General features: G+C 41.0%; 6 protein-coding genes across 6 annotated transcripts; 2 read left to right on the top strand and 4 right to left on the bottom strand.

The window, feature by feature from the left end:
• The first annotated feature begins 1,934 nt into the window (after window positions 1-1,934).
• Window positions 1,935-5,927, top strand: LOC106647943 (methyltransferase-like 26). The gene is made up of 3 exons (XM_014364528.2): window positions 1,935-1,964; window positions 4,887-4,943; window positions 5,210-5,927. Exons 2-3 carry the CDS (start codon window positions 4,912-4,914, stop codon window positions 5,838-5,840), a joined length of 663 nt encoding a protein of 220 aa, XP_014220014.1. The 5' UTR covers window positions 1,935-1,964; window positions 4,887-4,911; the 3' UTR covers window positions 5,841-5,927.
• LOC106647871 (dnaJ homolog subfamily C member 21) lies at window positions 1,957-4,806 on the top strand. Its single transcript, XM_089590339.1, has one exon. The coding sequence runs from the start codon at window positions 2,722-2,724 to the stop codon at window positions 4,678-4,680; it is 1,959 nt and encodes a 652-aa protein (XP_089446465.1). The 5' UTR covers window positions 1,957-2,721; the 3' UTR covers window positions 4,681-4,806.
• A 1,366-nt stretch (window positions 5,928-7,293) lies between the features above and the next one.
• Window positions 7,294-11,461, bottom strand: LOC106647872 (angiotensin-converting enzyme). The gene is made up of 13 exons (XM_023389115.2): window positions 11,390-11,461; window positions 10,094-10,231; window positions 9,841-9,999; window positions 9,662-9,761; window positions 9,346-9,489; window positions 8,961-9,264; window positions 8,716-8,868; window positions 8,515-8,639; window positions 8,260-8,435; window positions 8,017-8,177; window positions 7,810-7,932; window positions 7,549-7,733; window positions 7,294-7,424 (listed from the first exon to the last, which is right to left on the bottom strand). The coding sequence occupies exons 1-13, from the start codon at window positions 11,459-11,461 to the stop codon at window positions 7,294-7,296; spliced, it is 1,971 nt and encodes a 656-aa protein (XP_023244883.2).
• Window positions 11,462-12,155: 694 nt separating this feature from the next.
• LOC106647873 (cilia- and flagella-associated protein 263) lies at window positions 12,156-14,295 on the bottom strand (the record flags this gene model as incomplete). The annotated part of the gene is made up of 5 exons (XM_023389113.2): window positions 14,175-14,295; window positions 13,248-13,416; window positions 12,834-13,067; window positions 12,531-12,763; window positions 12,156-12,457 (listed from the first exon to the last, which is right to left on the bottom strand). Coding segments are annotated over exons 1-5 (1,059 nt in total), but the record flags the coding sequence as incomplete, so codon positions are not given.
• A 343-nt stretch (window positions 14,296-14,638) lies between these two features.
• LOC106635698 (fas apoptotic inhibitory molecule 1) lies at window positions 14,639-15,683 on the bottom strand. The gene is made up of 5 exons (XM_014347770.3): window positions 15,664-15,683; window positions 15,269-15,501; window positions 15,059-15,184; window positions 14,928-14,977; window positions 14,639-14,856 (listed from the first exon to the last, which is right to left on the bottom strand). The coding sequence occupies exons 1-5, from the start codon at window positions 15,681-15,683 to the stop codon at window positions 14,686-14,688; spliced, it is 600 nt and encodes a 199-aa protein (XP_014203256.3). The 3' UTR covers window positions 14,639-14,685.
• A 207-nt stretch (window positions 15,684-15,890) lies between these two features.
• Faa (fumarylacetoacetate hydrolase) lies at window positions 15,891-18,263 on the bottom strand. Its single transcript, XM_014364574.2, has 8 exons — window positions 18,143-18,263; window positions 17,418-17,647; window positions 17,189-17,329; window positions 16,860-17,113; window positions 16,574-16,780; window positions 16,349-16,494; window positions 16,146-16,263; window positions 15,891-16,064 (listed from the first exon to the last, which is right to left on the bottom strand). Exons 1-8 carry the CDS (start codon window positions 18,224-18,226, stop codon window positions 15,985-15,987), a joined length of 1,260 nt encoding a protein of 419 aa, XP_014220060.2. The 5' UTR covers window positions 18,227-18,263; the 3' UTR covers window positions 15,891-15,984.
• Between the last annotated feature and the right edge of the window lie 2,532 nt (window positions 18,264-20,795).

Genomic DNA, 20,795 nt, shown 5'->3' with positions numbered 1-20,795 from the left:
CAAGATTTACTACCAGCGTTGAAAAAAATTCGTCTTTTATATTGCGTTAGCTAGTATATACACATCAGGATGTCGGATATTTTCCAACGTCTGGCATTGTAAGCTTTCGAAAATTTTTTACTAGGTAAACAAAACAAAGCAGACGACAGAATGTTGGAAAATGTCACGAAAAAAGTAAGTACATAAGGTATGTTCGAGGACTGAGATTGGGCGAACGCCGCCGTCTACCCATCACGGCTACCCGCGCTGACTAAAGCTCGACCAAAGAACGCTCGTTCTCCGGAGGTTTCCGGCAATTTCTGGCGAGAATCAGCTGATACATAGGTATATAAGACAGTGTGATTTGTTAGTTTGCAAACACAACAAACAGCAGAGTATAGGTACAGGGGGGCGAAAGGACGTTAAAAGGAAAAACTCCAGCCAATCAGGACCCTGAGTGGCCAGCTGATTCTCGCCAGAAGACGCCGGAAACCTCTGGAGAACGAGCGTTCTGTCGTCGAGCTCAGGTTCGCGTGGGCAGCCGTGGGTCGACGATGCATGCCCAATCTCAATTCCCGAACATACCTATGAACCGACGTCATCTGCTTTTCTAATGTATTGTATCTACATTATCAATGATGTATACATAGCGGCCATCGGTGGCCTCTGATGGTGTGTGAAGTGTGAAGTATATGCAGGTCTCGTAACGTCGTAACTTGTGTATAAAGCAAAACAGGATTGCTTTTGTAGAGCCGTGCCTTATAGTTGTAGCAACTATAACTGCTGGCTGATGGCGATTGCGGATTACACCTACAGAGTACAGAAATAAAGGAATAGTATAACACGAACAGCAGCATGGAATGGTACAAACCCTGCACTTGACCCAAAAACAGGAATGGCGGAATGGTATAACCCAATTACCCCGTTATATAGGAACGGCGGAATGGTATAACCCAGTAATCCCATAAAATAGGAACGTTGAAATGGTAAAACCCAGGGTGTAATCCGCAATCGCCGCCAGCAGTTACATATGTACGACGTGACAACGTTGCGTGGTTGGGGGCGCTACTGTCGATTTACTGGTGATGTGATCCGCAATCTCACCAGCAGTAAAGCAGACGACGTCGGTCTACTAGCTCTTTTTCGTGACATTTTCTGATTGTAAACAAAGCAAAGCAGACGACAGAATGTCGGAAAATGTCACGAAAAAGAGCAAGTAGACGGACGTCGTCTGCTTTACTGCTGGTGAGATTGCGGATCACATCACCAGTAAATCGACAGTAGCGCCCCCAACCACGCAACGTTGTCACGTCGTACATATGTAACTGCTGGCGGCGATTGCGGATTACACCCCCAGTAACCCTATAATATAGGAACGGCGGAATGGTATAACTCACTCATACCATCACTTATACCATATAATGGTATAACACTTGACCAAATAAAACAGGAAAGTCGGAATGGTATCTGTGTGTTCCTGGGGCCGTACCATATAACTATTTTTCTGTACATCGGCCTATGTTATAACATAGGCCCGCGAAGCTAAAAAAAGTTATATGGCACGGCTCCAGTAGCGCTCTCCGACAACTTACCGACAACTTAAATATGACGCAAGATATCGCAAGACATAATTAAGTTGTCGGTAAGTTGTCGGAGAGCGCTACTGGAACACACCCTATATAACACGGTGAGAAGTGCGCGCGATAAGTATCGATTTATTTGCGATAGGTGTCAAATATTTTGATGAATCGATGCTTATCGCATTGTTGACGCGCGTTGGTATGGCAATTTTGAAATGTAAAAAACTAAGTCTTACGAGCGTGAATTTGAGACTATGATTGTTAACAAATAAAGTATAATGAAGATTAGAAGACTTTAAATATTATTACTCAACTGATTGTACTTGGGCCGTCCACCACGTTGCAGCAAGTGGCGCTGTATCAGTCGAGAGACGAGAGAGAGAAGAGCCTATATAACTATAGTTGGTAAGCACAAGATAAAAATAAGTCACTTTTCTGCTTACTAAGCTTCACTATATATACATGAGATTGTATTTCTTGCGATTTCATTTGACATTCTATCTAAGTATATATAAGTATTGCTCTTTGCTTTGACTTTCGCCTCGCTCCGTTTACAATGTGTAGTTGGTCGTGACGCGCATCATCTTACATTCAATACATGTATTACACCCACGCTTATAGTATATTAAATGTATATATATATATATGCATCACCCATACTGCTACTATATATATACTTTACTAGGGGAGTCCCCCCACACACACCATGCAAGTATAAACTAACAATCCATAACCTCCAAGGGAGGTGCCGCCGCCTTTTATGGTGATTGATCTGTTTTTATTGTGTTAGTATTGCTGTTGCTTCGTTGCTTGGTTTAATTTAAAAACTCAAAGTTTCAGTTAAAAATATTATCAAACATCAATTGTTAAGGAGTAAAGATTAACGAAAAAATTAAAATCCACCAGCTAATGTGACCTTGATATCAAATATTGTGCCATTCCTGTGTTTGAAGCAAAAGTATCTACTTTAATGCACAGTGTGTACTAAACAAACAATTTTGAAAAAATGGAAAACTACTAAGTACTCCCTTTTTGTTGATATCCACTGTATTAAGTCATTTTTCTTACGTAATGCAGCCTTAGCCTGTTTTTAAGTTTAATTAGTAAACGTAGTAGTTGAAAATAAATATATTTGGTTGAAGCTATTTAATTTTTAAGTAAGATGAAATGTTACTACGAGGTGCTAGAAATTCCTAGGAATGCCAACGACGATGAAATTAAAAAGGCCTATCGTAAGCTAGCCTTAAAATGGCATCCAGACAAAAATTTGAATTCCCAAGAAACAGCCAAAGAACAATTCCAACTTGTACAGCAAGCTTATGAGGTACTGAGTGATCATCACGAGCGAGCGTGGTATGACAATCACAGGGAGGCTATATTAAAAGGTGGTATTGGAGACGATTACAAAGACGATGCTATAGATTTGTTCCGATATTTTTCTACCTCCTGCTATAAGGGTTACAATGATGATGAGAAAGGATTTTACACGGTGTATCGTAAGGTTTTTCAAAAGTTAGCTGCTGAGGATGAAGAATTCAACAAAGATGATTCAGATGAAGAGGCTCCAAGTTTTGGTAACTCGGAGAGTCCCTATGAAGAGGTTGTTCACAGGTTTTATGGCTACTGGCAAAGCTATAGCACTAAAAGATCTTATGCATGGCTAGAAGTCTACAACATCAAAGAAGCTCCTAATAGATGGACTCTTAGGCAAATGGAAAAGGAAAACAAAAAAGTCCGGGATAAGGCAAAGAAAGAGAGAAACGAGCAAGTAAGAAATTTAGTGGCATTTGTACGTAAACGTGACAAAAGAGTGCAAGCTCATAGTAAGAAGCTTGAAGAAAAAGCAAAAGAAAACAAAAAGAAAAATGAAGAAAAAAAGAAGCAACAGTTGTTGGAGCGTCAAAAACAACTGAAAGATCACAAAGAGTCCGAGTGGTCTAAATTTTCAAACATGAAGTCAGAGCTTGAAAACATTGAAGCAACTTTAGCAGCGGAATTTGGAGAAGAGTTATCCAGCGAAGAAGATAGTTTTGCCGTAGAAGACTCTAATGCTCTTTATTGTGTGGCTTGTACAAAACTGTTTAAAACCCAAAAAGCTTTCAGCAATCATGAGAATTCCAAAAAACATAAGGATAATTTCGCTACTTTGAAAGCATCGATGGTTGAAGAAGATGTTAAATACCAAAGCGGAGATGAGAGTGAAGATGACGATTCTGAAAATTTTGATTTAAAGTCAAAACTGCCTCCTGGCACAAAGCTTGCAACAGGTTCAGAAATGCCTGACTTTTTACTGAACCCACCCCCACCATCCAAAGAAGATAAAAATGCAAAAACGTCTGATGGAGAAAAAATGTCAGGCTCAGATGTAGATGATAAAGTCAGTAAAGTTCCTGATGGAGCTCGATCTCCAGTTGGGACTAGCCAAGGATACATTCTTGGTAAGTCGGAGGACAAAAACAATGAAGATGGCTATGATTCCGATACTCAAGAAGAAGAGGTGGTAAGCGACCAAGAAAATAATCTTGTGCCTAAATCGAAAAAACAAAAAAAAAAGAAGAACAAATTTGCCAGAGTGTCAATTCTTGAAGACAGTGATGAAGAAGAAAAAGAGATGGATCTTGCACAGGGATTGTCAAAAAAACAGCGCAAGAAGCAACTACAGAGAAAAATCATGATTGATAAACTTGCCCCTAAAAGTCAAACTAGTACAGATGTAAATACTGAAAAGGATGTAAAGAATACTGCCTCCAATAGTATAAGTGTAAGTCAGGGTAAAGCTGAGGAGAGCGACGATGATTCCCCTCAGGAAACCGTATCTCCTGTACCAGGAAAGAAGAAAGGCAAAAAAGCCAAGGAACTGAGGAAAGCTCAGAGACAGGCAGCTGGAGAAGCAAGAGAAACAAATGACAGGACAAGAAAAGCAACGAAATCAACAGAAGTGGAACATCCAGATGATACTTGTGCAGTGTGCAAGCAAGAGTTTCCTAGTAAAAATAAACTGTTTGAACATTTAAAAAAAACTGGGCATTCTGTTTATTTGAGTGAATCGACAAAAGTTAAGAAAATTGTGGATAGGGCTGTGAAAAAAAAAGGAAAATCAAAGGAAGAAAATAGTGATTAAATTGTTTTAAGTAAAGAAAAATTACTGTTCATATCTTCCAAAATGTATTATAATAACGAAGTCTGTGACTTATTTGCTCAAAATAAGTTATAATAAAATTAATGTACTTATAGATATATTTATTTATTATTTAAGTTTCCTTATTGTTTTTAAAAAACTAAACACATCAATTTATTTTCATGTTAATGAACAAATAATCTTTTCAGCTCATTTTACTTATTTTCATGGAAAATGAATATAATTCATTGTGCAGCGTCTCATAGGTAATTTGATACAAAATTAAAATAATTCTTAATAATACACTTGTTGATTAAACTGTCAAACTTGAACAAAATTTGTGTATCAGATTGCAATTATAAATTTACCTTTTTTGAGAAAACAAAATTGTTCCAGAAAATTGGAATGTTGAAAACTCTGAACTTGATAAATTGAAACTAAAAATTTGGTGATTCAAAAGTATGAATAAGAACTGATGGTTGCTGAATGCAAAATTATCTTAAACATTAAACTAACTAATGAATCGTTGCAGATCAAGCTCGATGGCTTCAGCGAAACTAATTTATCCTGCCGCCAATCGCAACGCCGATCCGATCCTTGGCGTGATATCACCGTATTTACATCAAGGAAATTTTCTCGAGATTTCATCGGGATCCGGCCAGCACGTAGCGCACTTCGCACCCCACTTTCCTCAAGTCATGTTTTACCCCTCCGAGTACGAGAACCGCTTATTGGAGAGCATCGAAGCCCACTGTCATGGACTAAGTAATGTCGCGAAGCCCGTGATAATCGACATCACCAGCGACTTTCGCACCTGGCCTGGGCAAGGCAAGATTTTCCGGGAGAATAGCTTCGACTACATCTACAACGCGAATCTCATGCACATCTCACCTTTTGCGTGCTCTGTGGGCCTGTTTCGCAATGCCGGCCACCTGCTGAAGACCAAAGCTTTTCTTTTCACTTACGGGCCTTATGCCTTCAATGGCAAGTTGACGCCAGAGAGCAACGTCAGGTTCGACGAGAATTTGAGAACTCAGAATCCCGAGTGGGGCGTCCGAGATATCGAAGACTTGAAGAAGCTCGCCAGAGAGAATGGGATACAGCTGTTTGAAAGCATCAACATGCCGGCTAATAATAAGACTTTGATCTGGCAAAAGGTCTGAATGGGATTATGGACTTTTCTTCATCGTGATACTTGGGACGGATGGTGAAAATTGTGATAGGGAGATGTATACAATCATGTCACGTAATAAGCCATACTTCTGTATCTTTTTTTTTTTTTTTTTTTTCTCAAATAAATAGCATCGTTCTGAACACAATGTAGCTTACATTTCTTATGATAGTTTAAAAAAAGTTAAAAAGTATTTCTGAAAATGGTATGGTTTATAGAAAGTATTAGACTCTTTGATACCGTTGTAACAAATACTAATTAGAAATACACTAATTCCATCAGTATATGAACTGCATTAGCTGTGTTCAATATCTACTTGATAAAAAACAAATACAATATTTTTATCATAGCTTGCCCTTATTATAAATAATACAGTTTGGTGCATTTAAGTCGTGCCAATATAAATTTTTCTGTAAAAGCTGCATATTACAAGGCTCAATATGTTTTTGATAAGTATGCAGATTTTCATGTAAAAGAAAGTACCCTAGAAATAGATGGAGATCACCCGTAATGTGTCTATTATTTTTCAAAACATTCCACAGCATAAAAATTGTCTTTTTTTTCTTAAATACCTCTTAAAAATAGAGATATTATTTTACCTCTCTGTGCAGGTGAAAATAACTTTAAGAAACTACGGCGCACATTAGACTAGTGAAATTTTTTTCTCGAATTTGTCTCGATTTTAGAAATCCTGTCACCTTGAAAACATGTTCGAAACGACAGATTTATCAAATTCTTGAAAAAATTGTCAAGACAACTAGAATATTATTTTATCGTTATCCTAAGTAAAATGTCAATACATCAATAAATTATTCAGTAAATCAGTACAGCTTGAAGTTTCGTTTGTCCCGAAAATTTTCCTAGAAATGCTCATGGTTAATGAATGAGTGCTAAAGGACATCTCACATCTACGACTACTATTAAAATCCAAACTATACATATGAATAAAATAATTATGTACTTAATTTAACGTTGTGTACGTACAGTACGTTTGCTATTCTAATTTAACTTCAAAAAGTAAATAGAGTAACTATTAGCCTACTTTTGTAATTACACACATTTTATTGCAAAATTTTAATAAACATTTGGGTATAAATATGCGTATGTACAAAAATTATAATACTCAATAAAATCTGGTCGACGTATTAAGTAATTATTCAAAGCATTTATGAAAAATTCAAAATGATATCAATTTGTACACATAGATTATCAGTTTCGGTGAAAACGGTTAAATAATTTAAATAAAACCTTGCAAAAGATATTTCTCCAGAAACCTAATACCTGTATATTTTTTGTTCACATTTTTGCTCATAACGTTCAAACTAAAAACATACACACATGCAGCAGCGTATCCATTATTATTTACACTTACCAATAAATTACTCATCATCGATATAATAACAATAATAACAAAAGCAACAATTTTTGTCCCCGCACTATTAGCCTCATCGCTGTTGCGTCCGATGGAAGAACAGAGCGACCACCAGGCAGGGCACAAGAAGCGCCGCGATCGACGGTGAACTCGCGCCGCCGAGGTACCAGTGGGAGAACAGCGCTGCAAACGACGTAGACATGCCTAACGTTATACTCGAGTTGCACAATCCAAAGTTCGGAAAGGTTTAGCTTCTGACGCGGCAAAAAAAAAAAAAAAAAAAAAAAAAAAAAAAAATCAAGCATACAGCCAAAAAGAACAGACGTACCCGCGTCCTCTTGACTCGTGACCCAGCCGATCACGGGCTCCAGCCGGTTGTGCCGCTTGAGGAACTGGATCAGCGGCTTGAAGTACCTCAGCAGGGCCCCCGCGTCCAGCCTGTTGGTCCGACCCCTCGTCATCTGCCTTATCACGTCGGACCACGACATGGAAGAACCCACCGACAGCACGTCCCTGCCGTCAAAGCATGTACATTTTTTATTCCATCCGTACATAGACAAAGATGAAAATCATCTCGTGTTTTACTAACGATAATAATCGACCGGCTTCTCGCGACCGGTACAAGTCGCAGGTGTGCAGGTCCCCCGTGTGCCCGGAGATGTCGCAGAGCGACTCGAAAAGCTGGAACTGAAGTACCACTGCGACGAAGTAGCTGTAAAATGCAAGACAAGTTATACATATATGTACAGTCATCGCCCGAAAATTAGAGATATTTAGAGTTGGAATGGTGGTGTACTTGGAATAGGGTAGATCCGCGGGTACGTGGTACTTGGAGGCCGGGTCAAAGTCCCTCTCGGTACGCGGGACTGGCGGTAGTATGCCTTGGTACTGCAGTCGCAGCTCCCACCACCTGGTGGTCATATCGGCGACGCCGTCGCTGAACACGCGCCACCTCCACTGCAGGGAAAATCAAAATCAATCGAAAAATTGTGCAAGATTGGTGAAGAAGGAAAAAAAAAAAAAAAGGGGGATTGCCCACCTGGTCGACTATGTAGGCAAACGGCAGATAGGCGACTTTTTGCAAAGCCATGAGCATCAGAAAATTAATGTTGCCCTCGTAATCGTCCGTGGAGTTGTTGTAAAGGCCAACCCTGTGCAAGTGCTGCGGCGTAAAAACAGACAGGCCGATCGCGTTGCTCACGCCTTCGTGAAACCCTTTGGAGATTGTGTGGTATACTTTAGCGAAAAATCGTCATCTGAATTGAAAAGCAAAAAGTAGTTTTTTTGTATTCACCTGGCATCGCCTCGCCTCGAAACAGGTACGGCTGATCTTTGTATTGCAAGTAATACTGCACGTGGGCCATTTCATGGTGCGTCGATATAAAGTCCTCGGTGTTTATTTTCGTGCACTGCTTGATCCTGCAATTGAAAAAAACAAAAAAAACCCTTCAATGATTGCTCGAGTGCGAAATATGAATGATGAATAAGTATCGACCTGTAATCGGCCCGGTTGCAAAAGTCCCAGGCGCTTGCGCTGCACTTGACTTCTCTGTCGATCGGTTGCTCGAACATCGAGTATTTCCAGAATTCCGGGGGCATCGGTTTCATTCCCATTGAGGTGAAGAACTCCTCCGCCATTTGAAAGACTCTGCACCCAAAATGCACGAGCAAAAAAACATACGTATAATGAATATACAATATGTTACGCGTGCGTGTGGCAAAGTGCAAAGTCAAAGCGACCTGAGAGACGTGAAACCTTGGAGCATCAAGTCGAGGGTGACGTCGAGCTTCTTGACGGTCGGAAAGGGCTGGGCGATCTGGAAAATCCCCTCCCAGTTCTGGGCCCACATGTTGCCGAGCACGTGGGCGGGTAGGGGCCCGTCGGGCCGTATCTTGTCGCCGTACCTCTCGATCAGCCGGCTCCTCACGTAAGTGAAGAGATGCTTGTAGAGCGGCGTCACGGCCGACACCGCCTCGGCGATGTTTTGCTGGAAGTAGTCGTCCTCGTAAATCTCCCGCATCTGGTCACCCGCGTCGGCAAATCCTGCACCGTTGGATTTTTTTTTTTTTCAACAACGTATAACGTAAAACACAGCCGTTATTTTAGTGTGATTTATATACCCACCGCTGAGTTTGGCCGCCTGATTAGCCAACTGGACGTATCGGATGTACTTGTTCTTCAAGGGCGGACCCAAGGCCTCGTGCCACGCCTGCCAGTAGTGCAACAGCTCGTCGTAGTCCTTCGATTGGGACATAATCGCGGCGACATCTGTGATTTTATAATTATAAGAATCTAGAAAAAGCAGCATTAAACAGGACTTGACAAATTCCCAAGTGTCCAACCACGTTTATTTTTTTTTTTTTACCTACCACCACCAAAGACAATAACATATACAGAGGGATAAAATAAGGGGCGCACATAATAATAATAATATTCCTACCAGCGTCGTAACTCAACTCGCAGGGGGCTCCGATTTTTCGGTACGGGCACAACCTCACTCTATTGTACAACTCTTTCATTTCCATAATCAGGTGGTGCATCTGCAATCACATGGGGTGTAAATATTTATTGTTGGCCGTTGTCTTGAAACTATCGAGAGGTGGATCGGGTATATTTTACCTCGTTGAACTTGTCATCGGTAAGCGCGTGCCGACCTTTGACGGCGATCATCTTGAGCTGCTTCCTCGCCAAGGGATCGGCTATCCGCGTCCAAGCGAAACTAACGGTCTTTCGCCAGGATGCGCGATCAAACTTCACCTTGGCCGACTGCTCCTCCAGCTGGACCCGCCACCGTATAACACGTATTGTTTTATTCGCGCGCTATTTCACACTATTCTATCGGACAATAATGTACCTGAAAAGCTGGACTCACCATTTTCCTCTTGTTGTGATCGGTAATGTTGGTGGCAAAGTTCCACTGCGCCGTCATGACCCTGTAGCACAAGCCCGACGCCTCGCGATCGTATTCGCGAAGAAATTGCAGCGCCTCGCCCAAGTTCACGTTCAAACCCTATACGCAATATCATATGTACAATGATATAAAAGGTAGGTATATGTACATCATAAATTGTACTCTTGTCGAATGGGACATTGTCAAACACTTGAGTGACCATTAAATCGCGGCCGTGACATATTACAGGTATGTACATTTCCGAGCGCGCGTGTGCATCTGAACGTGTTGATTACAACAAGTATGAGTAAAATATCCGCACGGAGTTGTCGAGGTGTTATTGTTTGTCTTCACTTGGGGGGAGGGACCATTTCGAACGACAACTCCCCGCATGCCTGCCTGCGCTGATTAACCTAGCTGTATATTGTCAAAGTCCTAATGGTTGTACTTGAAGAACAATGGGCATTTTGCCGTCCACGCCGAGAGAACAGAAGAAAGAGAGAGACGCCGTATATCTATATACTTATCGAACGCTATCATCTTGGGCATAGGTACCTATGTACCGTTAAATCTTGCAGCAGCTTGCCGCTGGTGGACGGACAATGGTCTTGGGTAACTATAATATACTCGTAGCACTTATTTCTTGCCGATTTTTACGCGATGATTTCACACCTCGCGAGTTTCTTTCGTTATCATGATAATGAGGATGATACCAGAGTATACGCGAGCGATTGGTGCAGCGAGTCTTATTTGTGCCATTTATTGTGTTTATACAGTATAGTGATGATTTTTATGGTTTTTTTTTTTTTTTTCTTTACCGATGCGTCGAAAAAACTTTGTTGTCCACAGTCTTCGTTTCAAGCAAAACATTTTAAATACAATGGTTTTCGTACGATAAATTATACAGCGAAAATTTCCTCGAACTCCACGCTCTTTATAGAACTTGCTCGAACTTGATGCAACTGCACGGCTGGGTGATGTTTGTTAAAAAAAAAATTCGGAGTTACGCAGTTGTTGTGTTTCTTTGTTTATTTTCCAATTGAAATCGTTTGAAACGAGAAACGACAAATTCACTAAAAAAAAGTGTGCAAAGAAAGGTGAAACCAATTAGTATAGATTTGATAACATATTTACATTATCTAAAACTGAGCCGTTATTTTTACCCGCAAGCGCTGCTATAAGTGCGATCAGGAAGAAACTATGCTTGGAAACTAACCCATGGAGATGTGAGTCGCTGAAGGTATTATTAAACTTCCATATAATAAAGAATAACGTTACCTCTAAATATCGAGCGGAGCACCAGCAAGCGAGGAGGACTTGAAAGGCGACCAGGGCGCTTGGCGTCTTCATGTTGCGTGCACCTCGAGCGGTCCAAGCACTTTTATGTCTCTCGCAAAAAAACAAGACAACTCTGCACCCGAGCAACAACAAAAATCCCCCCCCAAAACCTCCGAGTCCCGCGGTTACCTTAGAAACTGTTTGTCGCCGTGGCAAGGGAGGACATTGCCGGTACGCGTCCACGGACCGTAATGCGGGAGAGCTCACGCAGTCGAACGGCTCTTTTTTTTTTTTTTCGTTCCGTCCTGCTCCCCATAGATATCTAGGACGAGCCTCTCCGGAGAGGAGCACGTATAGTCTATCGCCGACGACGCCGGAGAAGGAAGGGACAGGCACTGCCGGTGCGTGAAGCGTGACCGCGCGCACACGCGCCAAAATCTCCTACCAGTACTTACTTGTGTATCCATACATATTATCTTCATACCTTACCTGCAAAGACTAGTATGTACAGTAGTCATCCTCCTGTTTATAATACTTTCTTGGACAACTTGGAGATTTGGCTGTGACTTATAAGTACACTTGTATTTATTTTTTTTCGTTTTTTTATTCCTTCCTATTATTGCAAATTGACTCTGCAGTACTATGGCATATATATGTAGGTGTATACGCGAGTTTTACGAGGTCCCAAATAATAAAAAATAAAAAAAAAAAAAAAAAAAGCAACAAATACATACAGTGAGGATGAAATTCAATTCTTGGGTCGTAGCGTGAAAAGCTGAATTTTCCGCCGTCGCTTGAGCCGCTTGTGCCTCCTAATCTCTTCCTGCAATTGTTTTTGAACCCGAAGGAAGTCGGTGACTTCCGGTTTTTCGTAATTCTCCCGCAGCTCCTTAATATCGTCCAGCCGGCTCTGCGTCCATTTCACCTCTCGCCTCGTCACTGCCCTCCTACGCTCCAAGTCGACGTTCTCGCGCTCCCCCAGCTCGAGTTTCCTCTCGATCACCCGCAGCCTCGACTTCCTCTCGGCCAGTCCCTCCTTGCGATACTTTAGCGCCAAACTGTAATGCCCTGTATAAACTCGCCGCGCGTTAATCCACCGCTCGACGGGTCACCGTTTGCAAACATCATCGTTATAACGTACTTTTGATTCGCTTGAGGCCCTCGAGGGACCGGCCATTCCTCTCGTTCTCCTCCGCGAGGTGCTCGTTCTCGATGGCCACCTGCTCAAAGTCTATCGGCCGAAGGGTCTTCCCCACCTCCGCTCCCAGGTCTATTTGCTTCCTGGCCTGGCGAATCAGCTGCCGCGTCGTTATCATCTTCAGGTTCAGCTTGTCGTTCGCCTCCTCCGCCAACCTCAGCTGGTTCTCCACGAACCTTCGCGAGGTGAAATTCATTTTGTTTTTTTTTTTTTTCTCCTTGCGACAAAAAGGGGCACGAGCCTCACCTCACGAGCTTTTCCGCGGGGATTTTCTTGGTTATCGGGTCCACCTGTCGAACAACCTGGGCCTCAAAGTTCCGGAGTGCCTCGTCAATGTCCCTCAGCCGGTACTTGAGCTCCTCGAGGCGGATCTCGCCGTTCAGCCGTTCCTTCTTGGACCGGCCCTCGAAGCTGGCCCACTCCCTCCGCATCAGGTCCACCTCCCTGTTGGCCAACTCGATCCTGTGGGCAGCCGTCAATCTGCTCGAGAGTCGGGAAGAAGCAGGCCCGTGGTTAATTTTAATTGGGCCTTTCCAAGGAAAAAAAAAAAAAAAACAAAGGAAGCGCAGAGCTCCCTTTTTCTTTCCAGGTATATAGGCATCACGCGCGGCAGCCCATCACGCTAGGCTTCACCCGTAACGGTACGCGCGCGCGGCTTACTTGGCGGTGAGTCCCTTGGCGGCGGGGGCCGCGACCGAGAGCCGTTGGCTGCCGGAGGCGGTGCGGGACGAAGCGCTCTTGGCGTAGCTCCCGGGCAGACTGGCGCCCGAGCCGTGCCGGCGCGAGATCTTTTGGGCCTGGCGGGCTGACTCCACGATCAGGGACAGCTCTGCCGACCGGAGGACCATTTACTTATTTATACCCTCGAAAAACGTACACCTATGTAGATGTTTATATATAATTTTTTTTTTCTCATTTCGTTTATTGCGTCTGTCTACTCGTGTACGTGTGGTTTACAGATAACTAAACGCGAGGGAGGAGCTACTCGTTCGCGTTGGACGTATGCTCGTCCGAGGTAAGCTCCTCTGCGACAGCGTGGGCCCTTTGGGACTTCCTCGCTCCGTTTGTACTGGAAAATGTAGATTGTCTGCTGAAGCGCTTGGAAATTTTGTTGTCCGTTCAGAGTGGCCAGTTGCTTTGGTCCATCGGGACGTGGAGGTGGAGGAGGACCTGCTAGTTGAACGCAAGAGGCTTTGTATTGTTGTATTCGTTGAAATAATGATGGTTACAGAGGTACCTTTGGGTTATTGGTGCGGCTTCGGCGGAGCAGGAGTGGTCACGGGTGCCGGTTCCAATGGCGCGGAATAGACGCATTGATGACAAAGTAGGAGAATCATCAATGCGTTCAAGTGCCAATTCATGATCTTACCAATATGTGCTTCTTTCCAGTGGGAGGAGAAAACGGTGCAGTAGCGAGCAAAGGGGCTCTTTTATAATTATATCGTTACCGACACGCGCGCACGTACATAAATTCCCATCAGGTTAATTTACGGTCCGCGAGATAAGCGAAGAGTGGAAAATATCGATCACCTCCGCGGTATCATTGTCAAGTACAGGTATATATGTATATGTATGTATCTCACTTACTCTCCAAACTCTGAGGATCTTTGCGACGCAAGAACTGCTCGATCAACTCGTTCTCTGTCGTTAACATCCTATTGATGTGCGTCATTTCCTCCACCGAAGCTCTCAAATCGTCGTCGGTCATTTCTTCAACATATATCATGCGCGTATTTATAAATTAAAAAAAAAAAAAAACACATTGTTCACCCTCTTGGTTTTTCTGTAGTTTTTCTCACCATTGTAATGTGTTTCTAGCTTGTCTGCTCCTTCGAATCTCGAAGCTGTGCTCAAAGCGCTCGTCCGTTGTGCCATTGCGGTTATTATTTTTATTTTTTTAAAGGTTTTTTTTTTTTTTATCAAAGTTGAAAAAGAAAATTTAGGTTAATTATTTACTTTGAGAAGTTAGCCGATGGAACGGAACATTGAGAGGTTTATTTTCTGTAATTCAACACGAAGTTATACAATCGCTGATCTTTGATGATGAAAATAAAATTTTAAGGCACAATTGCACAAAAGTGCGATAATTAACAAATAGTTATTCGGCATTTATGGTCGATAGCAAATCTTGTTCCTTGATTTCCACGTCGTTTACGTACAGCACATATTTCAGACCGACTTCCCTTTGTCCAGAGCTGTACGATTGTATAGCTGCGGGTACGTCCGCGACCGTAAAAGTTATTTCAGCCCCATCGTCGATAAAGTCGGCCTGAAATTTTAATTCGCCGTTAAATAAATCATCCGCAACTTTTTTAATAAAAATTTGTTTTTTTTTTTTACCTTCGTTTCGACCTGTTCACCGTTGATCCATACATTTTGCGTGTTTTTGTCTGAGGAATCGAGAAAATTAATAATCACGTAATAACAATAACCACGTATCACTTGAGTTGAAAAACAATACGATTACGAACCTAAAATAATCCTATACTCATTCTGACCGATGAGCGTCGTCCAAGTTTCAAGTACTTTAGACTGGGATTGAATGAAGTTCTTGAAACTCTTGCCATTGACCCACAAGGTGTACGAATATTTCAAGCCTAAAACATGCAACTCTGGATGAATATATGATGAGTTGGGCGGCAGGAGGAGGGACAAGTGGCGAGTAATGTGTAGGCACAGACCAGGTATGGGATCGACTCTGATGACGAATTTGGCGTCGCCAAACTGAAAGACCTCGTCACCCACCAGCCGAAACATCCACTCGCGGTTGATCAGGACCTTGCCATCCACGCGAACTACGCGTCTCCCGGTCGCCGTGCCGTGTTCAAACTCGATAACGTGCACCCCATCGTTCAGGGGTACCTCCCAGCGAGCCATCGGCTGGTTACCCAGCGACTCGAGAGCTTGCAAGCTTCTGCGCACAAGTGCAATTTTTCTTGCGTGATTATATAATGCATACAAAAACAGGTTGCACAAATCTTGTAGTGGTTTTGATAACGAAAACAAAAATACTACGTGTAAAAATATATATTATATACATTTACAAGGCGAAATGGGGGTTAAACCACATATTTACCGCAGTATGGAATTCGTCATGACCGGAGCCAGGTGAATACTGTAGTAGGTATTGATCGCGCACCTGCGTATGTTGTATAGAGCACCTTCTCTACACCTGCCCTCGCGGAAGATCGATATTCCAGGGGCTCTTGGTGTGTTTTTTTTTTTTTTTTTTTAATAATTTAGGAGATATTGAAAATTGACGAAGCCATTTCATGCTAAATTTCTTTTATTACTGATTGGAATGTTTGACGGGAATGGTAAAAAGAGAGATACAATTATTTCAAGTTTACATTTAATAATATTTGAGCGACAAAATTTCTTTAGCACCATTTAAACATTAATTTTTATACTTTGATGGCATCAACTTTCCTGCGCAATCGCCAAAACTTATTTTGTACTTATCTCCAACGCAGAAACCTAAAATTTTTGTGCTCATAAGTTGCAGTGTACTACAGGTTTATTAGACAAAAGTTGTAATAACGTAGTTATTAAATTTACCTCTAATAATAACTTCATCACCGTCTTGTAAAAACTTCCTTTGACTGCCGTCATTTAGGGTAACGGGTTTTGTACCTTTCCAGCACAGCTCGAGCATCGAGCCATACGAATCGGGAGTCTACAACCACGATGATATTAATAGTATAACAATTGGTAAAAGAAATCGATGGACAGTAAGAGAAAAAAAAAACAAATGTACTAACTTCACCACTTATGGTGCCGGATGCCATGAGGTCGCCGGGATTGACGTTGCAGCCGGTAACGGTGTGGTGGGCGAGTTGCTGCTGCGCCGTCCAGTACAAATATTTGTAATTGCTACGAGTAATCGTGGTCACAGTGCCATTCTCAGCTACGCAAAGTAAAAATCTCAAATGTCATTGGGCACACACAACACTACCAAAAGTCGTATATATATTGCGACGACTTACTTTTGATGTCAACTTCCAAATTGATGTCAAAGTTGAAGGGGTTCTTGTGCCTCAAGTAATCAAACGGCTCGGGGTCTTGGATCATGTTTGGGACTTTGAAGGGCTCGAGAGCCTCGACCGTTACGACCCAGGGGCTTATCGTGGTGCCGAAATTTTTCGCGAGAAACGGACCCAGGGGTACGTACTCCCACTTTTGAATGTCGCGTGCTGAAACGAGGCCACCGCTCTCTGAGTTCCGAACATACTCGTGCGTATGGGTAAAAAAAATTTTTCGTTGTATATTTACCGCTCCAGTCGTTCATGGTGACGAACCCGAAAATGTACTCGTGGGCGTTTTTAACATCAATCGCATCTCCGAGGTGGGTAGGTGGGCCGCCCACGAAGAAGGCGACCTCCAGCTCAAAGTCCATGCTCTTGGAGGGGCCAAAGTGAGGAGCCGCGCCTTCGACCGGGAGCGTCTGGCCTCGAGGCCGGTGCAGTGCCGTGCCCGAGACTACGACCGAACTGGCCCTGCCATGGTAGCCGACCGGCAAGTGCTTCCTTGGAAGATCATGAATTGTTTTGCATTTACCAAGACAATAGAGCTGTTGATTTTGTTTAATGCTTGCTTGTTACCAGTTTGGCATCAGTGCGTTGTCCTTGCCGCGGAACATCATTCCGACGTTGGTCGCGTGATGGATCGAGGAATAGAAATCGGTGTAGTCCCCGATTTTGGCTGGCAGGTGCATCGTCGCCTCCGCTTGGGGGACGAATACTCTGTAGAAATCACGTCACGTACTCACAGTCGTTCTTTTTTACTTTTAGTTTGAAAAAACTAATAAAATTACAAAACATTTTTTTTTACTTTGATTTAATTTCTGGCTGCTGTAGTGTTTTATTTTCGGCGGACAGCAAGTTTTGTAACGTTTCTCTGGCTTCGCGCCACGACGGTCTGCCGAGCGACATGAAGTCGTTGAGGCAGTCGCGGCGGAAAACGTCTTGCTTCTCGGCCAACAATGGCCCCGTAAAGAGATGCGCTGTCGCAGATAGATCTAAAATTTGGTCCCCAATAGCGACACCGATTCTTTTGTCAGGCTGTTAAAGATACATGTATTTTTGAAATAAAGGTTTCATTTACAAAATCAATGAAGTATGTCGGATTACTACATTACAAGCAGATGTTAAAATAGGTTAATCACGTATACCGGCCGGGTAAACTATGCGGTATCGTAGATTTCTAAGTTATCAACGTTCTCTCATATTTTTCATCGCGAATACGTTAGATGGCTCGCGGCGAAGGAAATTTTGGAGTAAAAAAATTGTTTTCATATCGAAGCAAATATCGCGATTCCTCATAAATATCGCACCAGTAAACGCTGATTTTTATTTCTATTAGATGTAGTCGGTGTTAGTTATCGGTGTAAACAAATAGATAACGAATGATTGTATGGATGATCTATTGAGAAGCGTCAAATGATTATTACCGATTCACGCACAGTTATCTTATTCCATTCACGTAACCTCCCGAAATGACTTGGATTTTACAGAGATAGCAATAAATAAATAAAAAAATAAAAAAATAAGACTTACGTTTTTGGCGGTGGAAAATACACCGTACGGCAGATTTTGTATGGGAAACCCGCAATCGGCGGAATACTCGATGAAAGACTTCATTTCTGGGACGTGAAACAACGTTCGATCGGGATGCCAGGCAAGGTAACTCTGTCGCGCTAGATCGTCCGTTACGTGTGTATACGCATCTCCGTGGATTATCATACGCATGGGGGCTCGCCTCGAGGTCGACGGGCTCTTACTCCCGATAATGTATGCAACGACTCGAGTCACACCCGTCGCCGACGGCAAAACAGGTCTTCCCTGTTTTTGTTGTGGATTCGATCAAAGTATTTTGGAATGTCCGAGGACTTGATGATATTACTCTTACCGAACTTGACTCAACATTTTACAGCTGAATTGCGCAAGTGTCGTGGCTATTCGTAATAATTCATGTACCACCTTCTCATGAAAAATGTGGATGGGTACTGAGGTATGGGCTCAAAATAAATGTTAAACACAGCGTGAGGTAACAGCAGTTTATTTTATTAGACATTGATATACACAAGGTAATTTGGAATAAGTAATTTTTTTTTTTTTTCATAATGTGTGGTACGCAATGTTGTTTTTTCACATGCGTTGCACGCACCTAAACTTTAAATTAATAAACGATTAAATCAACGTTGCATTTATTCTTACATGTAAGCTATTATTAATATTATTAATTGTCATTTTGGAAGACGTTGGATTTTGCTGTTTATCCACGATTTTAAGTTTAACTCGTTCCTTACAATATACGATATAATATGCATAATCAACAACATTTAACGATGACTGAAAAACCAATCAGCGTCATAGTTTATCATCATCTTTCTCTTGATTATCTTTTTTTTTTTTTTTTTTTATCTCTCTAAAGCCATATACTCGAGCCATTTTATTTTTAATTATAATAACAGCAACACAACACAATAAATGCGTAAATTAATAAATAACTATGTTGTAGACGATATAATGTTTCGTTTTAAATTATTGTCAACTAAACATTGTGTACGGCATATATGTACTGCATTGCAAAGCATGGAATTGACAAGCCACCTTTACGTGTAAAGGAATAAATTTATCTAGACAACAAACGCATGTCTTATTCTATCGCAGGCAAAGGTTAAAATTTTCAATTTCAAAATCATATAAATGTAACCATTGAAATTTTAGGTATAACAAATTATACACAAGTATATTGCATAAATCAGTCACCAGTGGTTGTAAGTACTGACGGAATTATTTTCTCAAAAACAGATCTATAATTTAATTGTTAAAGGATATCTAAATTTGATTAGGAATTTGGCTCAAATAAAAACGGAAAGCTCAATTGAGTACAGGCGCGATTCGAAGAGAAAATCGCAAATTTAACAATATATTGCAAGACGTTAATCTCGGAGCATCTATTGGAAGTTCTTTCAAAAATTATACACTTCCAATAAAAATAGCGTTTTTTCTGTTGTAAATACTTATACTTTATACAGTAGATTGACTTTACAAATTTTTTTTTTTCACTATCTACGAAAACAAAACAAAAGAACAAAAAAAATTGTTTGCGTTAAAATATGGCGAAAGTGTGGATTATTTAGTGGTGCATTTATTTCTGTTGGCTATATCTACGAATGAAAATTCAATTGTCTCGTTATAGTTTACAGTGGTATTTGCATTATGGTACAGTGTCTGATTACTCAATACTTTATTCTTACTGGACTGGCATCTTTCACGATTTTTTAAAAACTGCCTAAGGCAACCTCAACGGCTATAGCATAATATGAGCGCGTAAGATTCATTTATTTACATTGAACTTTGATTTTTGGTAAAACATGAAGAAAAATAATTATCATCATCGATCTTTTTTTTTTTTGAAAGTCAAATTAAATTATAAAATAACTTAAATATTATATGACAAAAATCTATAACTTAATAAACTTTTCACATTGTTTACATTTATTTACTGGCATTTTTCGTTACTTACAATGGGTAATCTCAATGGAAGTAACAATTTCTAAAAAACACAAACTCGTTTGCTTTTTTAAAATATTTTTTCGCGTACATTGATAACGATGTATATTATTTGTTTTAAAATTAAACTACGTCTTATTTGATTGAATTCGTTTTTCAAAATCATACGAAAAAAATTGTCTGTGTGCAAGATATAGTGAATGGTCCGACGCTGCACTCTATTTCCAATCATTTTTCACTCGCGTTTATTTACCCACTCTCTTACTACATGCAATAAGGCTGCGTTGCTAACACATTCATACGCTCATACATAAAGGAGTATTCCTGTCATATTTTATTTTCAAATAATTCTAGCTTTAAAGGTTAGGCTCTTAAGTATTGACCATTTCATGAAAATGCCATGATTTTGAAATGATATTATTGGAAAAAAGAACTCAAGAGCTATTCATTGTTTTACTGTAAGCATGAGAATTTTTATCTAATGTACAACATACGTAGAATGATTTTGAAAAGATTTTTCTAATTTGCGGAATACTTTTTGTTTGTTTTGAAAAAGCATGTACTTTCATGGGTTTGTGTTTATTTTCTTCAAATCTAGATGCTAAATATAATTTTATAATTACATATATTTAAGTGTACATTTTATTCAACTATTTTGTATTACTTTAACAATTCAGGTATAAGTAGCAAA

Source organism: Copidosoma floridanum, unplaced genomic scaffold, assembly GCF_036245765.1.
Source record: "Copidosoma floridanum isolate Cflo_tuat_1 unplaced genomic scaffold, Cflo_Japanese_pri ptg000012l, whole genome shotgun sequence".
Lineage (NCBI taxonomy): Eukaryota > Metazoa > Arthropoda > Insecta > Hymenoptera > Encyrtidae > Copidosoma > Copidosoma floridanum.
The sequence above is the reverse complement of the archived record's forward strand: the minus strand, read 5'-3'. Positions and strand labels throughout refer to the sequence as shown.